General features: G+C 39.4%; 1 protein-coding gene across 1 annotated transcript; it reads right to left on the bottom strand.

Moving 5' to 3' along the window:
* Positions 1–1,216: 1,216 nt before the first annotated feature.
* cygb1 (cytoglobin 1) lies at positions 1,217–21,658 on the bottom strand. The gene is made up of 3 exons (XM_079815184.1): positions 21,291–21,658; positions 6,659–6,890; positions 1,217–3,231 (listed from the first exon to the last, which is right to left on the bottom strand). The coding sequence occupies exons 1-3, from the start codon at positions 21,422–21,424 to the stop codon at positions 3,064–3,066; spliced, it is 534 nt and encodes a 177-aa protein (XP_079671310.1). The 5' UTR covers positions 21,425–21,658; the 3' UTR covers positions 1,217–3,063.
* Positions 21,659–24,228: the final 2,570 nt, after the last annotated feature.

Raw genomic sequence — 24,228 nt, forward strand, 5'->3', positions numbered from 1 at the left:
GGAGGAGCTGGTCAATGACCTGAAAAGAGCTGGGACCACCGTTTCCAAGGTTACTGTTGGTAATACACTAAGACGTCACGGTTTGAAATCATGCATGGCACGGAAGGTTCCCCTGCTTAAACCAGCACATGTCAAGGCCCGTCTTAAGTTTGCCAATGACCATTTGGATGATCCAGAGGAGTCATGGGAGAAAGTCATGTGGTCAGATGAGACCAAAATAGAACTTTTTGGTCATAATTCCACTAAACGTGTTTGGAGGAAGAAGAATGATGAGTACCATCCCAAGAACACCATCCCTACTGTGAAGCATGGGGGTGGTAGCATCATGCTTTGGGGGTGTTTTTCTGCACATGGGACAGGGCGACTGCACTGTATTAAGGAGAGGATGACCGGGGCCATGTATTGTGAGATTTTGGGGAACAACCTCCTTCCCTCAGTTAGAGCATTGAAGATGGGTTGAGGCTGGGTCTTCCAACATGACAATGACCCGAAGCACACAGCCAGGATAACCAAGCAGTGGCTCTGTAAGAAGCATATCAAGGTTCTGGCGTGGCCTAGCCAGTCTCCAGACCTAAACCCAATAGAGAATCTTTGGAGGAGCTCAAACTCCGTGTTTCTCAGCGACAGGCCAGAAACCTGACTGATCTAGAGAAGATCTGTGTGGAGGAGTGGGCCAAAATCCCTCCTGCAGTGCAAACCTGGTGAAAAACTAATGGAAACGTTTGACCTCTGTAATTGCAAACAAAGGCTACTGTACCAAATATTAACATTGATTTTCTCAGGTGTTCAAATACTTATTTGCAGCTGTATCATACAAATAAATTGTTAAAAAATCATATATTGTGATTTCTGGATTTTTTTTTTAGGTTATGTCTCTCACAGTGGACATGCACCTACGGTGAAAATTTCAGACCCCTCCTTGATTTCTAAGTGGGAGAACTTGCAAAATAGCAGGGTGTTCAAATACTTATTTTCCTCACTGCATATATATATATATATAAAAAAACAGTTAAAAACTTAAATATTTAATATATATATATAATATATAAACTAAAATATGAAATACAAATTAAAATTTTTATTTCAATAATAATATAAGAATTTTTACTTCAGTAATTTTTACATCTGAATTTTCTGACTATTTAAATTTAAATACAAATTTAAAATTGAAAAACATATATTATTATGGTTTTATAATAAAGAGCAAGTCCAAAAAACAGTTCAAGACTCAGAGTTTATTTCTTAATATTTCAGAGTTTATTTTTCTGAATCAGTGACTATAGATAGAAAACATTTGATTAAGTACAAAAAAGGAGTTGATGTGCTTTAGTAGCACAGAACAGTCCTTGTTACTCATTTTGATTAGTTTTATGGTCACAGAGGAAGCGGCTATTACAAAAGCACTCATCTCTTCCAAAAACATCCGCTGCAGATGAACTGGATATTTATCTGAAGCTCCTGCGGAGTATTTATAACAGATGTTTCATCAGAAATGCACATTTTTGTATCTGACGGAGGTCGTGTTTGTGTACGAGCCCATGGTTTATCTGGAGTATGTGTAAATATTTAACAGGAGCCGGACCGCCGAGAGCTTGAGATTTCTACACTGATTCATGCGAGTGTTTGTTATCTGAGCGTTTGTTATCTGAGCGGAATAACAGTTGCTAGGGATCTGACATCGATAAAGTCCAGATAAAATAGCATGTAGGGTCCATGAACAACATTTATAAAGCATCGTCTGAACTGAGTTCCCTCTCTCTGTGTAATGTGTAGCTCTGTTTAGTTTCACTGTGTTTTGGTTCTGTTTACCCTGTGTTCCTGATCATTAATAGACTTGATTAGCTCCTGCACCTGTTCTGATTTACCTTCATTACTCCTCTGTGTATTTAAGCTCTCTGTTTCCTTTGTTTCATTGTCCAGTATCGACTTTGTTTCATGTGGTTGTGTGTTAGTGTAACTGGTCTTACTCAACCGGCGTCTCTGGCGTGGGAGGTGGGCGCTAACAAGGACGCTAAAGACCGCAGCCGCTAGTGTCTGTTGCTAGTGTGCCTCTTCAGGGGAGTGAGGTTTACATGCACAGCTCTTGCTGGCCTACTCACCCCCTAAACCTCACTCCCATCCGGGTCATGGCACCAAATGTAACCGACCCTACTCGACCCGCTCCAAGCGGGAGTTAAACCGGCGTCTCTGGCGTGGGAGGTGGGCGCTAAAGACCGAAGCCGCTAGTGTCCGTTTGCTAGTGTGCCTCTTCAGGGGAGTGAGGTTTACACGCACAGCTCTTACAGGCCTATGTTACACTCACCCCTAATCCTTACTCCCATCCGGGTCACGACACCAAATGTAACCGGCCCTACTCGACCCACTCCAAGCGGGACTTAAACCCTGGCGTGGGAGGCGGGCCCGCTAACAAGGACGCTAAAGATCGCATCCTCTAGCGTCAGTTGCTAACATAACTCTTGAGATCAGGGGAGTGAGGTTTACAGCCACAGCTCTTACGGGCCTATGTTACACTCACCCCTAAACCTCACTCCCATCTGGGTCACGGCACCAAATTTAACCGGCCCTACTCGACCCGCTCCGAGCGGGACTTAAACTGGGGTTTCTGGCGGGGGAGGCGGGCCTGCTAACAAGGACGCTAAAGACCGCATCCTCTAACGTCAGTCGCTAACATGCCTCTTGAGATCAGGGGAGTGAAGTTTACACGCACAGCTCTTACGGGCCTATGTGTGTTACACTCATCCCCCTAAACCTCACTCCCACCCGGGTCACGGCACCAAATGTAACTGGTCTTACTTGACCCACTCGGAGCAGGACTCAAACTGGTGTGGGAGGCGGGTTTTACTTTGTGGATTAACAAAGAAGTGTTTGTTTGGATTGGCCCATGTCGTGCGATTACTACAGCGTTAACTCGTGACTCTCTGATTACAATAACACAGGTATTTATATTCTGCTTGTCCCCTTTATCTTCCAATATTTCGAATATAGAAACAAATCAAATATACATGTCATATCTGCAGTAATCTTTGGTGTAAGTTGAGTAACTCTGCATGTATTCTCTCTTCTTCACTTTGCAGAGTTTTTGATGGATTCCCAGTCGACTTCAGCGTAGACTTTGTTCATCTGCCAGTACAGGACGCCCATGAGTTTAGACCACGCCCCCTGCACTGAGGCTGGACTGAAGGATTGTGGGAAAGCTTCCACCAGCACCTCCAGGATCACTCCGGCCAGAATCTGCAGAAATGAGTTTGGGGTCAGTAAAACAACTGTTTTCAACACTGATAATATCATTAAATCATCATATTAGAATGATTTCTGGCAAATAATGGTGTAAATACCAGTAAATCTACTTAGTAAATTGACTTAGTAAATCACCTTGCGTGATTCATTTAAATACTCTCCTCCCATAAATTTTGCGTTTGAAAGGGAAACTCCTACAAATGCATATAAGGTCAGCCAAAAATAACCCTGTCCACGCCCTTTCAGCGCAAATTTTTCACTGCAGGGCCGGCCCAAGCCCTTATGGGGCCCTAAGCAGAATTTTATTTGGGGGCCCCTCAGTGCCACCAATATGATTGACTATTGTCAATTCTTGATAATTTGCACACCCAGTATCAATGTTAGTAGTAGTAGCTGTGTTGCTTACACCATGTCTGGCTGTCATGTTTTCACCCTTATACGGTTTTAATTGTACCAGCAGCAAACCCACAAGATTGGTCAGGTGTTAATATTCAAAACCTTACAGTACTACAGTTCAACAGCATTTCTCTGAAATAGAAAGCTTTTAAAAAAAATACAAAAATACAAAAAAAAACTGTTTTCAACACTGATAATCATAATTTATATAATTTATGACTCATAAATGTTCGTTGAGCATCAAATCATCATATTAGAATGATTTGTGAAGCACCATGTGATACTGAAGACTGGAGTAATGATGATAAATTCAGCTTTGATCACAGGAATAAATTACACTTTACACTCAAAAATAAAATGGTGTTATATGGCACTAAAAGTGGTTCTTGGTCGTAATCATAGGGGAACCACTTTTAGTGCTATATAGCGCCATATCTTAACAGGTTCTGTATATGGTAGCGGTGCTATGTAGCACCATTGTCAGCTGTGCTCTATAGCACCTCAGCCAAAGAACCGCTAAAGAACCACTGAAGCACCAAGATTGATACAGCACTTAAAGTGGTTACCCTATGATCACGAGCCAAGAACCCCTTTTAGTGCTATATAGCACCTTTTTTTTTTTTAGAGTGTACTATATATTCACATAGAAAACAGCTGTTTTACATAATAATAATTAATATTTTTACTGTATTTTTGATCAAATAAATGCAGCCTTGGTGAGCAGAAGAGACTTCTTTTAAAAACAAGAAATGTTGATTTCTTTCAAACATTAAACAGAGCTTTTATTTTGGCGGAAAAAAAGAAGTGCATTCCATTCGACTGTGTAGAAAGAACCTTTTTATTTTGTAAATAAAAACTTCCAAAATATAGGCTACACAACTTAGGCTATAATTCCAGAAAAACACTTTTACTGAGAAACTGGAAGCTATGCTGTACTCCGTCCAAAACATGCAGCACATCAGACAAGATTTTCGCACTTAACTAAACCACATCACATTCTCAAATTCATCCATTCATAAAAAGGTTACCGGGCAACTGACGAGTACAATTTAGCGCCGATTTTTCTCGCACTTTGGACTTTGAAGCCTGGCTAACAAGCGAATAGTGTCCGGCCGATGGCGCCGCGAGCTCGTGCAGAGCTGTCAGAATCAATCCGTCCATATATTAGAAAACGTAACATTTTGCAGTTTATTTAGTAATTGTTTAAGGCCGTTTCGCAATTTCAATCATTAAAATAACATGCAGCAAAAAGTAATTTCATGTGCTCTTGGGGGCCCCCTGGTGGCCAAGGGGGCCCTAAGCAGCCGCTTAGTTCGCTTATGCCTTGGGCCGGCTCTGTTTCACTGCATGTCTTGAGTAGGTCCTAACAGTAGTTTTTTATCGCCAAAATTGACGCAAGCTGTTAGTAAATCTGGACCTTAATATTTACAGAAGCCTCCGATCGGGAGTATTATCAATACATTACCCACATTATCTGAATAGATAATTATTTTGTTATCGGCTCTTTGTCTTTAGTTGACATGTAGTTGCAACTCATTGACAGTTAGTTGACATGTAGTTGCAACTCACCGATAGTTAGTTGACATGTAGTTGCAAATCACTGAGAATTAGTTGACATGTAGTTGCAACTCATTGAGAGTTAGTTGACGTAGTTGCAACTCAATGAGAGTTAGTAGACATGTATGTAGTTGCAAATTAATGAGCGTTAGCTGACATGTATTTGCTACTCACTGAGAGTTAGTTGACATGTATCTGCAACTTACTGATAGTTAGTTGACATGTTGCAAATTAATGAGTTTGTTGACATGTAGTTGCAACTTACTGAGAGTTGACATGTTGCAAATGAATGGGTTAGTTGACATGTAGTTGCAACTCTGAGAGTTAGAAGACATGTATGTAGTGGCAAATTAATGAGCGTTAGTTGACATGTAGTTGCTACTCACTGAGAGTTAGATGACATGTAGTTGCAACTTACTGAGTGTTAGTAGACATGTATGTAGTGGCAAATTAATGAGCATTAGTTGACATGTAGTTGCAACTTACTGAGAGTTGACATGTTGCAAATGAATGGGTTAGTTGACATGTAGTTGCTACTCACTGAGAGTTAGATGACATGTAGTTGCAACTTACTGAGTGTTAGTAGACATGTATGTAGTGGCAAATTAATGAGCATTAGTTGACATGTAGTTGCAACTCTGAGAGTTAGTAGACATGTATGTAGTAGCAATTTAATGATAGTTAGTTGACATGTAGTTGCAACTCTGAGAGTTAGTAGACATGTATGTAGTAGCAATTTAATGAGTAACTTGACATGTAGTTTCAACTCTGAGAGTTAGAAGACATGTATGTAGGAGCAAATTAATGAGTAACATGACATGTAGTTGCAACTCACTGAGAGTTAGTAGACATGTATGTAGTTGCTACTCACTGAGAGTTAGTTGACATGTTGCAAATTAAGGGGTTAGTTGACATGTATTTGCAACTCTGAGAGTTAGAAGACATGTATGTAGTAGCAAATTAATGAGTAAATTGACATGTAGTTGCAACTCACTGAGAGTTAGTTGACATTTATGTAGTTGCAAATTAATGAGCGTTGGTTGACATGTAGTTGCAACTCTGAGAGTTAGTTGACATGTATGAAGTAGAAAATTAATGAGTAACTTGACATGTTGTTGCTACTCACTGAGAGTTAGTTGACATGTTGCAAATTAATGAGTTAGTTGACATGTAGTTGCTACTTACTGATAGTTAGTTGACATGTAGTTGCTACTTACTGAGAGTTAATTGACATGTAGTTGCAATTTACTGAGAGTTAGCTGACATGTAGTTGCAACTCATTGAGAGTTAGTTGACATGTAGTTGCAACTCATTGAGAGTTAGTTGACATGTAGTTGTAAAGTTACTTAGTTAGTAGAATGTCCAAAGTGAACTATCAAAATAAAGTGTAACCCTTCTTTCAAAAACATTTAAAAATCTTCCCAATCCCAGAATTGATGCACCCTGCCGTTTGTTTCCTCATACTCACTTTGAAGTAAACGGGATCCACCTTGTGTCTGAGCGCGTGTGCTTTGCCGACCTGGTTGAAGACGGTGTTGAGTTTGTCTGCGTCGCGCAGGCTCTCCACCATCGAGTTGAGGGCGGTCATGACCCGCAGGGCGTGTTTCTTCAGCTGGGCGCTCTGCCTCATCTCCTCGGGATCCTGCATGTCCCGGAACTGACTGAAGTACTGCTTCGCCGACGGGAAGTTCCCGAAGAACCTGGAGGAAGGCGCAAAAAACAAATATTTATTGACCCCTGGACTCCCCCATAATATTTAAAAATTGATGTTGTTTTTGGGCTCTACTAGGGCTTTGAGCCTGCGGGAAATTTCCTGTCCCTTACCATAACCAGCCAGTTTCAACACACTACTAACTAACTAAACCTTTTTATTCTGCGTATGCCTTGGGTGGGAATTATTTAAATGGGGAAAATTGAGACATGTTGTTCCCAGAACACTACACCTGGAGCGTTTCAGGGTGTTCAGAAACAGGAACTTCAATGACGGAGAAACTTTGTAACTGGAGACCTTTTTCATGCTCAAACAGGAACATTACACAAGACAGATAAACATGTCAAAAAGCATAACGCGATAGACCACCCAAAGATGATCATTCTGTCATCATTTACTCCTTCCAAACCTGTAGGACTTTCTTTCTTCTGTAGAAAAAGATGTTGGTCAATTTTATTTAGATCCCAATGTTCATCAAAATATCACCTCTTATGTTCCACAGATGAAAGAAATGCATACAGGGTTGGAATAACATGATTTTGTTTCATATATCTTAAGTGTATATATATCAGATATTTCAAATAAATGATAATAATGATAAATGTAGCAGGTAGTGGATGATTAAGTTTCAGATTGAGGTTCCAAACTTCCTGTTTTAACAGGAAATACATCATAGCAGGGCTGTGCAATCATTTCATGAAGTTCCTAAACATGTGAAAGTGAACAGAAGAGAGCTGCGCTGTGTGTGTGAGAGAAAGTGTGTTTGGGCTCAGCTGGACAGATAACCGTTCCTGAGATAATATTTAACCAACATTGCTGAAATTCTCCTCCACACACAACAAATATTGCATTAAAACTCAGGGAATGTCTTTTTTTTATTTTATTAAGTGTAATGTTAACACAATTTTATTTCAATTAATAAAAACTCCAACTTATCGCACACACACATACATTTTGTTATCTGTCTGACAGTAGATAAACAATAATAGGTCACTTTATGGTTAAATATATTAAGTATATTTGTCATGCTTTGCATATTAATTCACGCTAACATGCTAAATAATTGTTAGCATGTTGTAACGCGGTTGCTTGGGTGTTTGCAAGGTGGTTGCTGCATTTGCTTATGAAAAGATGTAAGCATGAGCAATAGTATAATAAACAATTTCAATAAAGAGCAACAGATAAAAGAGCTCAATTTTGAATGCAGCTCTAAATAAGGATGTCAAACACCACTAATACTCTGTGTTACTCTATGTGACCTCTGTAAGTGTTTGTTCTGATGTAACACAGTTCAGATGACGTTCACCGGGTTAAAACTGTCTCTGGTGATGTATTTTCATCTACACGAGGCTGATCGTAAATCCTGCAATCTTGAACTTTAAAATGTCCGCAGGGAGTGAGTTTCAACACAACTGAAGTGTTTGTTATGATTGTGCGTTTTGGCACGTCTCTTCCGTTTAAACACATATTGCTGTGTCATCTTGTCTGTGCATTCCTTCAGTTTTCTTTAAAGTGTTTGAATGTTTCGTAAACTGCATTATCTGACACTCGCAGATGTCTGAAATCCCCGTCACTAATGTAAGTGGTCGATGTGCGGTCAGATATCTGACATCAGATCATCCGGAAGGTGTTTGTGTTGATTCATGCTGCTGGTGGACAGGTCAGATAGAGGTTTGACGGGAAGAGAACTGGCGTTAGTCGTAGTTAGTGGCATAGGTCATAGTGAAAAAAACTTTAAAACATTTCAGAAAGAATCAAATAATTTAACACTGTAAAAAAAATTTGCTGCCTTAAGTTTTTAAGTACAATCAACTTGGATGTTTATGTCATTAATTCCATTAAATTAAAATCCTAGCGTTCCTATTCTTCTTCTTCTTCCGTTTCTTCTGCCCTTGATTCTATGGCAGCCCATAGAACCGTATGGTAAAAAGTTGTGAAATTTGGCACACTTATAGAGGACAGTGTGAACTGTCACCGTAGCAAATTTGGAGTCTCTAACTCAATCCCTCTAGCGCTACCACCTGTCCAAAGTTTGACTTGCACCGTCATGAAATTTTTCCAGCCGTTTTGAATTTTCCGAAAAACCTACTTTTTTCAAACTTCTCCTAGGCCAATTGTCATGAAAATTGAACCAGATCATCTTCAGACCATGCAGGCAAAAAGTTATGGAATTCAAGTCGATTGGTCAATCCGTTCTCGAATAACCTGCGAACAAACTCGTCATAGTGCCTGCAAAAATTAACGTGAGGCTATATCTCCGCAATGCTTTATTTTATTCTAACCAAACTTGGTGTGTGTTATGCCAACTATGACCTGAGGCTACCTGCAGCGTTTCAGCGCAGGGCCACCTAGTAGTCCGGAGATACAAAACTGGTCTCTTTAGATTCAGGGCATCATGCTGAGTCATACGATACCCAATTTCCCCATATCATCTATTTTGGGCGTCGGCCATTTAGAATTTTGTCAAAAATGCTATATTTTACGAATGCATTAGCATATCGTTTACGAAACTCAATATGTGTCTTTCGCACCATGCCCTAAATTTACTCAAAAAGTTTAGGGGCAGCGCCACCTTGTGGTCAAAAGTTATAACAAAATGTACAAAAGTGCTAATATCTTTTGATTAAATTAGCCTATTGTAATGAAACTGTTCATAATACATTCCTTGGCTCATGCCGAGAACATAAATACCAATTTTGCCATATTTAGCAAACGTTCCTGTCCTGCATCTTGTTATTTGTTAAAAAAATACTTTTTCAAACTCCTCCTAGGCCTTTTCTCTGATTGTCATGAAAATTGAAACAGATCATCTTCAGACCATGCCGACAAAAAGTTATGGAATTCAAGTCGATTGGTCAATCCGTTCTCAAAATACATGTGAACAAACTCGTCATAGTGCCCGCAAAAATGAACGTGAGGTTATATCCCCGCATTGCTTTATTGTATTATGACCAAACTTGGTGTGTGTTATGCCAACCATGACCTAAGGCTACTTGCAGTGTTTCAATGCAGTGCCACCTAGTAGTCCGGAGATACAAAAATTGGCTATTTTTGCTTATAACTTCTGAACGCTTTGGCAAAAAACTAGTCATTTTAGATTCAGGGCATCACGCTGAGTCATATAATACCAAATTCTCCCATATCAGCCATTTTGGCCGTCTGCCATTTTGAATTTTGTCAAAAAAGCTATATTTTATGAACGCATTAGTGTATTGTTACGAAACTCGGTATGTGTCTTCCGCACCATGCCCTGAATGTACTCAAAAAAGTTTAGGGCCAGCGCAACCTTGTGGTTAAAAGTTATAACAAAATTTACAAAAATGCTAATTACTTTTGATCAAATTAGCCTATTGTAATGAATGCCGAGAACATAGATACCAATTTTGCCATATTTGGCAAACGTTCCGGTCCTCCATCTTGTTATTTGTTAAAAACCTACTTTTTCGAACTCGTCCAAGACTGTTCGTCCGATTTTTACCAAAATCGAATCGTATCATCTTCAGACCGATAAAAAGTTATGGATTTCGCGTTGATAGATGAAACCGTTTCTTTATAGCATGATGCCAAAATGACTCTTGAGGCTATATCTCTGCAATGCTTTGATATTGACACGAAACTTTGCATGTGTCATTGTTCCCTTACTATGACCACACCACATCAATTTCGTAACTGTTTTGAAAGTGATAAACCATTCAATCATTATTATTGACTGTATTTATCATTTTACAGCTATTTTACCTAAAATTATCTTATTAGGTCTTTAATGGCTCATTATTGCAGTTGGTGTGACACTCCCAGCCACGTTGGTATCTCTAATTGTCTTCTTTGTGCTTGTCCCCGGTATACTTTTAAACTTAAATTACATAAAAAATGAGTTGAATCTTGTGTAACTTATTAAAAAAAGTTGAAAATTGCTTCATTTATTTTGATGAGTTGTAAAAACGTGTCATAACTTGTTCATATAACTTTTTTACAGTCAAGTTGCACAACAAAAGGGTGCAAAGATACATGTTGCCTTTCAGATTGACCGCAAGGAGTGTCTCTTGCATGTATTTTGTTTGAAAGTATTAAAAAAAATGCTGTTTTATGATTAGGAAATGATGAATGAATGAAGCTCTTTGTGTGTTTTCACAGCCGTGCCTCATGTGTGCTGTACCAGAGCGGCTCTGATGTTGATCCTACGAGCCCCATTGGCCCCTTCAACTGTATTTCACCTCTTATGGCCCACAGAACTGAACCTTATGTCAAACCGCAACAGGACAGGAAGATCCGTCCCATTAAATTGAGACAGAGTCTAGTAAATGCCCACAGAAGAGACGCGTCCTCACATATCCAAGTCAAACAGCAGATAAAGGCAGCCTGTGTCTTCTCTGTCCTAATGTGTGTTATAACTCATGTTTGAGTACACAAGCTCTTAACCTCTGGCAGAGAGACTCATGTATCAACAGCTGGAAGATGAACAAAGGCCCTCAAAATTGACTGGAAATGTGAAAACAATCATGGGGTTTATAAACGGAGCTCGAGTTATGAATACACTCTTAGTCCATATGCATGTGATAAGACACCTTTACACAGCCACATCACCCAAAAATGAAGAATCTGCCATTATTTGCCCCCGGTTTAACAGACTAGTCTCAGACTAAAATGCATTTTTTTTTTTAACTGAAAGCAACTTGCACTAACATAGTATCTTAAAATATATGTGTCTCAAGATGCACATCAGTAATGCTTTCTTCTAATGCCTGCTACAGACTGTGCGTTTTCAGCAATCCTATAAGATCATCACACTGTGGATCTAATACACTTGGGTACGGCTTGTATATAGACAGAGGACACCTATTGAAATGTAGGCTACGACGCAAGTTAGTATTAAAGAATGAAACACCATCAGCATGCGCTAGTGCTAAACATGTAAAGCAAGATGAAGCACACTTTGGCAAGAATGGTTTTTATGTGCGCGAAAGGAACCAAAAGAGGAGAATGTGGATAAGGAAAAGATGCCAATCTGGAGCTTGAGGTAAGTAGTTTAAGTTTTAGCGCATTTTTACTGGCTAGTCAGTAGACGTAGGTCATAGCAGCAAACCCGCTGTGAGATGATCATGCTATATTCATGACACTGATGCAGGCTATCTTTGGTCACAAGAACGTGACCACGGCCGTCTTCGACCCTCTCTCACTGTACGACGTAGGACCACTGTTTAGGACCCACAACCACAGACATTGGCCAGCCCAAAACCATACAATGTGTCCCAGGCATAAGGTCCTAATAAACTCCTAATCCTGGCTTAGTCTAAGCCCTGTCTGTGAAACCAGGCCTTAGGCCGTGTGTCCACCAAAGCTAAAAATGCGCTGAGCTATTAAACAGAATATCCGCTGAAGTGTTTCTAGTATCTAATTTCACAGATAGTTTGTTCTGTATTGGTTCTATATAAAAATGTCGGACCCACTTTATATTAGGTGGCCTTAACTACTATGTACTAACATTTTAATTAATAATTTGATACAATGCACTTATTGTGTACATACATGTTTTTACATTGTACTTACATTTAAAAAAATACCTGCATGTAATTACGTCTGTAATTAGTTTCTGTAGTTACATTTGTAATTACACAGTTGACACTTCCCTTACACCTAACCCTACCCTTAAACTTACCCATACCACCACACCTGTCCCTAACCCTACCCTTAAACTTACCCATACCACCACACCTGTCCCTAACCCTACCCTTAAACTTACCCATACCACCACACCTGTCCCTAACCCTACCCTTAAACTTACCCACACCACCACACCTGTCCCTAACCCTACCCTTAAACTTACCCACACCACCACACCTGTCCCTAACCCTACCCTTAAACTTACCCATACCACCACACCTGTCCCTAACCCTACCCTTAAACTTACCCATACCACCACACCTGTCCCTAACTCTACCCTTAAACTTACCCATATCACCACACCTGTCCCTAACCCTACCCTTAAACTTACCCACACCACCACACCTGTCCCTAACCCTACCCTTAAACTTACCCATACCACCACACCTGTCCCTAACCCTACCCTTAAACTTACCCACACCACCACACCTGTCCCTAACCCTACCCTTAAACTTACCCACACCACCACACCTGTCCCTAACCCTACCCTTAAACTTACCCATATCACCACACCTGTCCCTAACCCTACCCTTAAACTTACCCATATCACCACACCTGTCCCTAACCCTACCCTTAAACTTACCCATACCACCACACCTGTCCCTAACCCTACCCTTAAACTTACCCACACCACCACACCTGTCCCTAACCCTACCCTTAAACTTACCCTTATCCCCACACCTGTCCCTAACCCTACCCTTAAACTTACCCATACCACCACACCTGTCCCTAACTCTACCCTTAAACTTACCCATATCACCACACCTGTCCCTAACCCTACCCTTAAACTTACCCACACCACCACACCTGTCCCTAACCCTACCCTTAAACTTACCCACACCACCACACCTGTCCCTAACCCTACCCTTAAACTTACCCATACCACCACACCTGTTCCGAACCCTACCCTTAAACTTACCCATACCACCACACCTGTCCCTAACCCTACCCTTAAACTTACCCACACCACCACACCTGTCCCTAACCCTACCCTTAAACTTACCCTTATCCCCACACCTGTCCCTAACCCTACCCTTAAACTTACCCTTATCCCCACACCTGTCCCTAACCCTACCCTTAAACTTACCCACACCACCACACCTGTCCCTAACCCTAGCCTTAAACTTACCCATACCACCACACCTGTCCCTAACCCTACCTGTATCCCACCTCAATATCAGCAAAGGTGTTTTGCAATACAATTTGAACACAATAAGTACATTGTGCTTTTTATTTTTTGATGTAACCCTTACGAAAATAAACCATGGTTTTACTACAAATAAAACCAAAAAACCATGGTTATTGTAGTAAAACCATGGTAACCGCAAATTAACCATGGTTTTGATTCTCTAACCATAGTTTAACCATGGTATTTGTGGTAAAACTGTAGTTATATAAATGGTATTCAATTAGCCAAAAAACCATGGTTACTACATTTTTACTACAATAAAACCATGGTTAATTTTCGTAAGGGAAGTTCATAGAAGTTAAGGCCACCTAATATAAAACGCCAAAATGTCAAGTATTTCATCTGGCTCTTGTTTTAAATTATTTTGTTCTTTTATTTATCTGTTGATGTTGTACACGCAGAATGTGGCGGTGTTGTATTTGTCCCGCCCCTCCTGCACTGTGATTGGACGGTGGACACGACAGTGATGAGCGCTGCGTTTTACTCAAAGTCTAACGTTCTTCAACTCTTGGCGACCGGTAAAAAAACGCTGAACGCTCCCGTTGAAAACAATTGTAACAATACGATAGCCTTGGGGGAAAAAAATGCTTTGGTGGACACACACGGCCTTAATGTCATTAAATAAGTTTAATTATATCAAGTGCTGTGAGAAAAGGCTATACATCTCCACCTCCAACATCCTCACACGCAATATAGCCTACTAGCCAGGACACCTTCTTTATGTGTACAGATGTGACGTAATGACGCAAAGACATGCTTGAGTTTCCCGTGGAAATGCACCAGTACCACTAGAATTAAAAACATTATTACAAGCTTACCGTTGTAAATTGAGCTAAGGTAAGCAGATAGTATTGAACACTAGCTGGTTATGTACTTGCTCAAAAATTTATTTTGGATAACTTTGAACCCAAAAAAGTTACGGACTGCAGCTTTAAGTGTACATCATATGGTTTAATTTGGCTAGATTTGTCAAAATTTGAGTTCTACAGAAAAAAATACTAACAAATGGGTTTGGAACCAGTGCTATATGAGTAGCATTTATATGCTGTTTTAGTTTTAAATTTGATTTTGTCATCTTTTTTCTATTAGTTTCTAATGCACTGTAAATCCAAATAAGTTGGCAAAGCATAGCATTGCAGTTGCTGAAAGAGTACAACAATATAGAACATTTAACACAACACTTAATTATAGCATTTACTCTCCCTTTTGAGTGTCATGGCAAAGCATGCTGGGAAATTTCAGGTAAATTTAAGTTAAGCCCTATTCATACCGGATTAGTATTACCTGGTGACCTCTAGTAATTTGTAATAATTGCGGAGGTTGTCTATGATCTTAATCCTGTGTGAATCGGCCATGTCTGTCATTTGTGAAGTAAAAAGAGGTCCTGTGATAATATTAGTCCTGTGCGAATCAGCTTCTCTGTGATTTGGCCAGGATTTGGAGGGTCGTATATATAATTTTTGAAAGGTTTTGTTTCCCATGAAAATTAACTAACTTGTTTAATTTGAGTTTACCCTACTCAAACCAATTAATTATTAGGGTTTACAGTGTAGCTTTAATTTATTTTATTTCAGTTTTAGTACGCTCAAATGTGGTCTAGCCCAACTGTTGGGTTAAAAGTTTAATTTAAAAATGTAACTCAATGGTTGGGTTTATCCATATTTGACCCAATTTTTGGTTGAAACTTCCCAGTTTACTTTTCAACTTTTATAATTCTAACATTTCTCATTTTATTTTTTCACATAATATTCACTTTTTAATCTTTTTTTATTTATTTGATTTTCAATCATTTTAGTCATCAAAAACAACACATTTGGATTGACTTGAGACTAAATCACACAAAAAAACGTTAATTATAATGACAACTTAAATGTTGTTTACAGTTATCGTTATACAACCCCAAATCAGTAAAAGTTGGGACAGTATGGAAAACGCAAAAAAAAAAGATTTAAATTTAAATTTACTAAATTTACTTTGACTTGTATTTCATTGCAGACAATATGAACACAAAATATTTCATGTTTTGTCTGGTCAACTTCTTGTCATTTGTAAATATGCAACCTTTCCTGTCATTCAGACCTGCAACACATTTAAAAAAAAAGTTGGGACAGTAAAGCATTTACCACTTTGTAATGTTGCCATTCCTTTTCACAACACTTAAAAGACGTTTAGGGACTGAAGACACCAAGTGATGAAGTGTTTCAGGAGTAATTTTGTCCCATTCTTCCTGCAAACAAGTCTTAAGGTGGGCAACAGTACGGGGTCTTCGTTGTCGCATTTTGCGCTTCAAAATGCGCCACACATTCTCTATTGGAGACAGGTCGGGACTGCAGGCAGGCCAGTCAAGTACCCGTACCCTCTTCCTCTGCAGCCAGGACTTTGTAATGTGTGCAGAATGTGGTTTTGCATTGTCTTGTTGAAATATGCATGGATCCAAAATCTCTATGTACTTTTCAGCATTAATGGTGCCTTCACAGAAGTGCAAGTTACCTTTGCCAAGGGCACTGACACAACACCATACCATGACAGACCCTGGCTTTTGGACTTGTTGCTGGTAACAGTCTGGATGATCCTTTTCTTCTTTGGTCCGGAGCACAAAAATATAAAAAAAATACCAAAAAATACCTCAAATACTGATTCATCTGACCACAGTACACGTTTCCACTGTGTGATGGTCCATCCCAGATGCCTCCGAGCCCAGAGAAGTCGACGGCGCTTCTGGACACTGTTAACAAAGGGCTTCCTTTTGGCACAGTACAGTTTTAACTGGCATTTGTGGATGTAACTACGTATTGTGGTACTTGACAAAGGTTTGCCAAAGTAGTCCTGAGCCCATGTGGTGATATCGCTTCTAGATGAATGACGATTCTTGATGCAGTGCCGCCTGAGGGATCTGAGATCACGGTTGTTCAGCTTAGGCTTGCGCCCTTGTCCTTTACGCACTGAAATTCCTCCAGATTCCTTGAATCTTTTAATTATGTTATGCACTGTTGAATGTGAAATATCCAAATCTCTTCCTATCTTTCTTTGAGGAACATTGTTTTTAAACATTTCAATAATTTTCTCACGTATTTGTTGGCAAACTGGCGATCCTCGGCCCATCTTTGCTCCTAAAGGATTAGACCTTTCTTGGATGCTGCTTTTGTACCAAATCATAATTACAATCACCTGTTGACATCACCTGTTTCAAATCACATCATTATTTAACCATTTTACCTCATTACTAGCCCTAAATTGCTCCTGTCCCAACTTTTTTTGAAATGTGTTGCAGGTCTGAATGACAGGAAAGGATGCATATTTACAAATGACATGAAGTTGACCAGACAAAACATGAAATATTTTGTGTTCATATTGTCTGCAATGAAATACAAGTCAAAGTAAATTTAGAAATCACTTCTTTTTTTTTTATTTGCGTTTTCCATACTGTCCCAACTTTTTCTGATTTGGGGTTGTATTTCTTTGTCTGTTGGTGTAGATGCTAATATAGGCTAGTTATGGTTAGTGTGTTTGTGTTGGTGTAGTTATCGTTATAGTTATCGTTGTTGGTGTGAATGAGCCTTAAATGATAACAGAATTGTTATTATCCCTTAGAGACACACCGTTACTTGTTTTGTTGGTCAGGTTGATGTCACACAACTACATCCAGACTAGTTTGTCAATAAAAAGATCATTCCAGACTGTAATTATGATCCCGTATTTAATTTTGCAATTCGATAGTTTGGTTGTTTTTAGCTCCTGAATCCATTTGTCTCATCCTCCACTCACTCTCTTTCGTCTCTTTCAGTAGCTGTTGCTCATGTCGGAGATAGTGTGCACATTTCATGACCGCTTAAGATAGTTTCTTCACTTCTTGGCTGCAATCTGGTGCTTTTCGTCACGGAGTGGTCCCGGACATGAAAGGGTGCCTTGTAGAGCTTCAGTATGCGCTCGGGATTGTATAAATGGTTGATAACATCTGATTTATCCACTGACCTGCTAAATTAAAGCATCACAGAGAGACGTACACTCTCCTCCCGTGAACGGTCTGAGACGTCCATTTAAAAGCACGTCCCCTCTGAGAAATAAATCTAATTTCACGAGCTGAAAGAGTTTAATTATAAATCTTTACTGCGGCCCTTCAGGTGTGATCTCAGGGAAGATGTGAGGCGTTATCTTTAGAGGGAAATTACTGCAGACATCCATCACTGTTAGAGTCAGGAATGAGGGAAATATGAGCTCACGTGAGGCTTTCATGTGGAAAACTTCACGCTGCGTCAAATTCACCAGATTCCTGAACGCCAGGAGAACAGCAGGACGTCCTCTCGTAATTAAATACTATGTTATGAGCAATAAATCATAATTTTTGGTATGGTACTTGCACCAGTAGATCTAGTGGTGTCATGCAAACTTATAATATATTGATTCACTTTAATCGAATGCACTTTCTTTTGTTCTTGATTTATTTATTCCAGCTGTATTACATACGATCTTGAACTCTTTTGCTGTTTTATAATCATTTATAGTCGTACGAGCGATAGAGTTGGCAGTGAAGTATATCGAATCAGTCTGTGATTTATGTGGCTTAATGTGACTCTGATTATCATAATAATTTGTTACATTTATATAGCGCTTTTCTAGGCACTCAAAGCGCTTTACATAGAAGGGGAGAATCTCCTCAACCACCACCACCTGATGAACTGATTTATCAAAATATAAAATATCTGGCCTGAATTCTCTTTGATTTACTAATTTTTTGAGGTCAACATCTCTCTGTTGCTTATGGCAAGCCATTTTGACTTTTATTCATTCCCAGGATATAAATTCAATTGCATTTTCACTAGTTAAAATGCTAATTCTTGATATCAGAAATTGGATTTTTACTTTTACAATGGCGATTTTTGATGTCAGGAATTTGATTTCCACTATAGTAAAACTGTTCATTCTTGATATCGACAATGACGGCATCACTCGCAGAAATACGAATTCTTGATATAAATTAAATTAAATTTAAATTTGTAAAAATTGTAATTGTATTTTCATTAGTTAAATGTGACCATATTCACATTTGATTGTTGATAATATCGAGAATTAACATTTTTACTAGTGGAAATTGAATGGTTGATATCAAGAATTCATATCCTGGGAATGAATAAAAGTTAAAACGGCTTGCCATACACAAATGCATCTTCAATGATCAAACATACAAACACACTTTTTATCCCAATGCTGTCCAAGATTAATGCCCTGTGATTACTGATTCAAGTATTTGCGATTCGCTCTGATAAACTTTTTATTTTGGTATCATCAATATCAGTTTTATTTGCCCTTAAATGGCACATAAAAACGAATCAAACTGTGATTGGTCAGTTTAGATGTCAGTCTCTTCTTTGGTGGGCGGTTCTTGACCAGTATGATCTATAATCGCAGGATTTTTCTCTCCCCCAAAGCAGTTCACTCCTCCCTGCAGCCGATTCTTAAGATTTTAGGAAAATCTTATGTCAATCACAATAATGATGGCCCACCAAACACTGATCCCTAAACCTACCCTTTACTAACCAATGAAACTAGCCCAACTGAGATCTTCTGAATGTGCAAGTTTCTCCTGCAGTGCATTATGGGAAATTATTTGAGTTGGGAATGAGAGTTTTGGGGACGTCCTCAAACGTAAAAACAATGCAGAAAGTAATATTATGGTTTGGGTTAGTCTGTAGCATCAACATTGGCTCTAATTTAATGAATGAAAATGTTGATTGAAATGTGTTTTAGTTGATCTGAACACTGCTGTCCTGATTCAGGTGTGTGTGTGTGTGGTGTTTGCAGAAGATCACGAGTGTGAAGGCAGCGTGAGACGTTTCTTCACTCAAGCTGTGATCTCTGAAACCATGAAGAGCAGCTGGAGATCCCAACAGGCGACCAAGGTCAGTTTGTTTGTCAAATCCCAGCAGTCACACCTCTCTCAACCCTACCCACAATCCTCCTGTACCCAATTTAACATCTTCTCTTTCCATACAATATGAATCTTTATTTATGGCAACATAAGCAGCACCAGTGGGATTCGTTTTCACTTTCATGCGATGTCGCCATAGAGCGGCGGTCCTCCTGGAGTAACCTGATGTTCAGTGTTTTCATCACCAACACGATGATCACTACTCGCTTCTAAGAGGGATCGAACCAGCAACCTTCAGATGACCAGCCATACAGCACATGTGGACGTCGCCAAGGAAAACCACTCGATAAAGTAAATCCTGTCTATGTACAAATGCTGAGAGGTGTGTGTGAGAGTTTATCATCATCAGCTCAGTTTGAAAACAATAGAGATAAATGGAAATCAATCTGTGTGCTTATTTAACACTCACTGTGGGAATACCATACCATGCTACTGAACGATTGGCATTCAAAGAATACGTAGTGGTATTAACATGGTAAAAATGATCTTGCTGCCTGTCCCAAAACACTGTATTACCATGGTACATGTTCAAACAAATCATGTGCTACTATGGTGCATATCAGAAACTATGGTATAACTATAGCAAGTGTCCAAACGTCCATAGTATTACCATAGTACACTCAAAAAAACATAGTATTACCATGGTACATGTTCAAACGTCCATAGTTTTACCATGGTACACGTTCAAATGTCCATAATATTACCATGGTGCACTCAAAAATCCATAGTATTACCATGGTACATGTTCAAACGTCCATAATATTACCATGGTACATGTTCAAACGTCCATAATATTACCATGGTACATTTTCAAACGTCCATAATATTACCATGGTACATTTTCAAACGTCCATAATATTACCATGGTGCACTCAAAAATCCATAATATTACCACGGTACATTTTCAAACGTCCATAATATTACCATGGTACATGTTCAAACGTCCATAATATTACCATGGTACATGTTCAAACGTCCATAATATTACCATGGTACATTTTCAAACGTCCATAATATTACCATGGTGCACTCAAAAATCCATAATATTACCACGGTACATTTTCAAACGTCCATAATATTACCATGGTACACTCAAAAATCCATAGTAATACCATAGTACACGTTCAAACGTCCATAATATGACCATGGTACACTCAAAAATCCATAGTATGACCATGGTACATGTTAAAAAAAATATATAATTTTACCACTATTGTGCATTTTGCAAAGAATGGCATAACCATGACAAATGTTCAAACAACCATATTATTACCACAGTACAAGTTGATACTTCCATGGTACATGATAATACCAATGCCAAAACACATGGTATTACCATGGCAAATATTCAAATAAAAGTATACTTCTATGCTCTATATCAAAAACAATGGCATAACTATGGTAAAAATTTCCAAAAAAACATAGTGTTACCTGTACATGTTCAAAACATGGTACTTCCAAAATGGTAAATGTCCAAAAACTTTATTATCACCATGGTACAAGTCTAAAACACTGTGGTATTACTATGGTACTTGTCCACAACCCGAGTAGAAAACTATGCACAGTGATAACATGGCACTTCTTGTGAATGATTGATGGACGGACAAACGTACCTGATGAGCACAGCGACTCCAGCGCTCTCGCGGTTCTCATACACGGGTCTCCACGTGTCCTGGATCACACACACGTCGTCCTCTGTGAGAGCCTCTGGACTCTGTGTGAGCTCCACTCCTCCGTCTCCCTCCATCCGGACGCTTGCTGAGAAACACTTGAGAGAGTGAGAGAGAGAGAGATGTGTTTGCTCCCGCTGGGCTCTTTATTCTGTCTGTCTCTTCAAGAGTCTGATGAAGAGTTACTGCTGAATGAAGGAGATCCTCCCACCCACGGCCCTTTATCTCCCTCGCTCGCTCTCTCACTCTCTCTCTCTCTCACTCACTCACACACTCATGTTACTCACTCACACACCTTCCCCCTTCAGTTTACTTGATTTTTCTCACACTCTTGCATCCGTCTGCTGCCCGCCCACTGGAAAGACAACAGACCAGTTCTCTGTAATATCCCATTTGTTTCTCCTGGACAGGAAGGAGATTGAATGGAGAGCAAACAGAGGCTTTTGCACCTCAGATGTTTTGGTCTCCTGTAGAGTTTCAGATCTCAACTCAAATACCAAAGCCTGCAATCAAATTGTTCTGTATTTTTGTCGGGTTTTATATGGTAGTAAAACATCTAAACAAGAGACTGAGAGCTGAGAATCAATATGGCTCATCTTCTTTAACATCTTAAAGGTTCCCAGCAGACATTTGGACGTTTAATGACTGTTGAAAAGACATCCCTCCAGCATAAAGATAATAAAAGTTGAACGGACGTATCTGAATGCATTTTTAGGAAATGTTCTGTGCTACATATGTTTACCGTATTATGCCGTCCTGCTGTGACTATTTTTGGCCAGCTATTGACGTTGCCGTCGGACCAATGTTTGCTGGGTTCGCCCAAAGTAACTATGAATCATTGAGGCTGTAAGTGTAACATAAAAAAAATACTTATTTTTTACAAATACATTTTTGTTTGTTTCTTTACTTGGATAATTTGAGAAGCTCACTTAATTTTGATTTGTAGCAAAAACATATTTTGTATAATTATATATCGCACTTCCCAGGCTTTGTAGACGTGCATTTCCAACATACTATTTAAGTTACATTTACTTAAAATCTACTCTACTCTTTCCCCGTCATTGACTGAATTTTCCAGTTATCCATGTTTTCACTGTTATACGGTAGGGAGCGCTATGGCACATCTTCTAGTACATAATCTCCTGATCAAAATACAGGAGAAGAAGAAGCAGAAACAAGTGATAGAAGATTGCTCACGCAAATATAAAATAAAATGTTGAATTTAGTTTTTAAGCAAGATAAATTAAGTAGTTATTGTTTAATTATTGTTTAAAGGGTTACTTCAGTGATTTAGCATTAAGCTTTGTATTTAAACTGGGTCATTTATGTAGTAGAAATGTAAAATTATTTTAGAATTTGGTGCCTTCTAGACTGTGAAAAGACAGAAAATGTATTTTTGTCTCATGAGGATGAAAGACAACAACTCCCAGAATGCACTTGCTTTGCTGCCCACCGCGGCTCCACCCCAACGTCGGTTTCATTTTTATAGTAATACAATCATTTAGTTCAGCTAGAGAATAAACACTATAATTTAAAACTGAATGTGTCTTTTCAATAACGTGTGAGTGAGCCGAACGAAAGTCACGGCACAGACGCAGCAGGAGCAGGAGTCAGATTTCATTCATCACGAAAGCACAGAGCTGAGGTAAGCGCGGCTGTCATTTACAGCGCGTGTCCAGTCTGGCGCGTTCTCAGATCGCATATGGAAGCTAAACTTTCATAGGAATTCATTGAAAAGTTGAAACACTCACTTTCTCTGTACGGCTCCGTTATGAATGCCAGAGGCCGAGCCGTGCGCATTTACATTCTGTGCGTGAGATCTCTCCCCTATGATCGGGTTGAAAACATGCGGAACAGCTCCCTCTACTGGCTGTAGTCTTTAGGCTCTGGCTGAAAAATCCTCCGATGACGCAAAATTATTTGCGTCATCGGAGGATTTTTTCCAGAAATAAAATGCATAATTCTCTCGTCTCAGGGGGATATAAGGGGGGAAAGTACCATAATTCGAATATACTACCGGGTTTCTACTGATACAAAGCTTAATGCTAAATCCCTGAAGTTACCCTTTAATGTTCTTTTAAGTTGGGATTTAGAAAGGTTTTTGTCATGTTGTGTTAGGCTGACGACAGTGCATCATATCAATTGCTTTGCACAATAAGCACCTGTTTATAGCAGTATTGTGGTTCATCTCTACTGCAAACTGCTTTTTACATATAGTGAAATAGTAATGCATGTCGTTAGCCTGAAAAGCCAGACCCACATCAAGATGTTGGGTCTGGAAACTCACCATTGGCAGGGCTCAATCCGAGGGGCGGCATAAACAGTTGTCCTTCAAATTCCCTCTGCACGCAATAGGATAGCTCTACAACCAACCAGAGCAACGAAGAAGGTGAAGCGGAGCTAGTTGATGTATTAAACTTTCACCATATCTGGTCGGCAAAACTCCGAACACATCTTCCTTTCTTAAGAATGACTTAATTGCCGTTCTTTGTTCTTTTCTCAAAGAAAAGCTTAACTCCAAGTCTTCCAGAGTCGCGGCCAAAGCCGATTGGAAAGACCACTGTTCGCCAGCTTCTTTGTTTACGAGTAGCATGCGGAACCGCCGCAACTCTGCCGTCATTATATTAAGCTCGCCCACCGACTCTATACACAATGTGATTGGCCGGACCAGAGTTTGTTTTTTCCAGCTCGCAAGCCAACGGAGAGTTGCTAGATGCCCTGGCTGCAAATTACGTTTGCTGCCGCTAGTGTCACAGGGTGTTTTGGTGTTGGTTCATGTTCATTGTTCTTGGTTATGTTTTTAGTTTATCATGTTATGTTTGAGTGTCATGTTTCTAAGTTAGTCTTGTCATTCACTTCCTGGTTTGGTCATGTTTCATTG

Source organism: Gobio gobio (assembly GCF_949357685.1).
Source record: "Gobio gobio genome assembly, chromosome: 1".
In the NCBI taxonomy this organism is placed as follows: Eukaryota; Metazoa; Chordata; class Actinopteri; order Cypriniformes; family Gobionidae; genus Gobio; species Gobio gobio.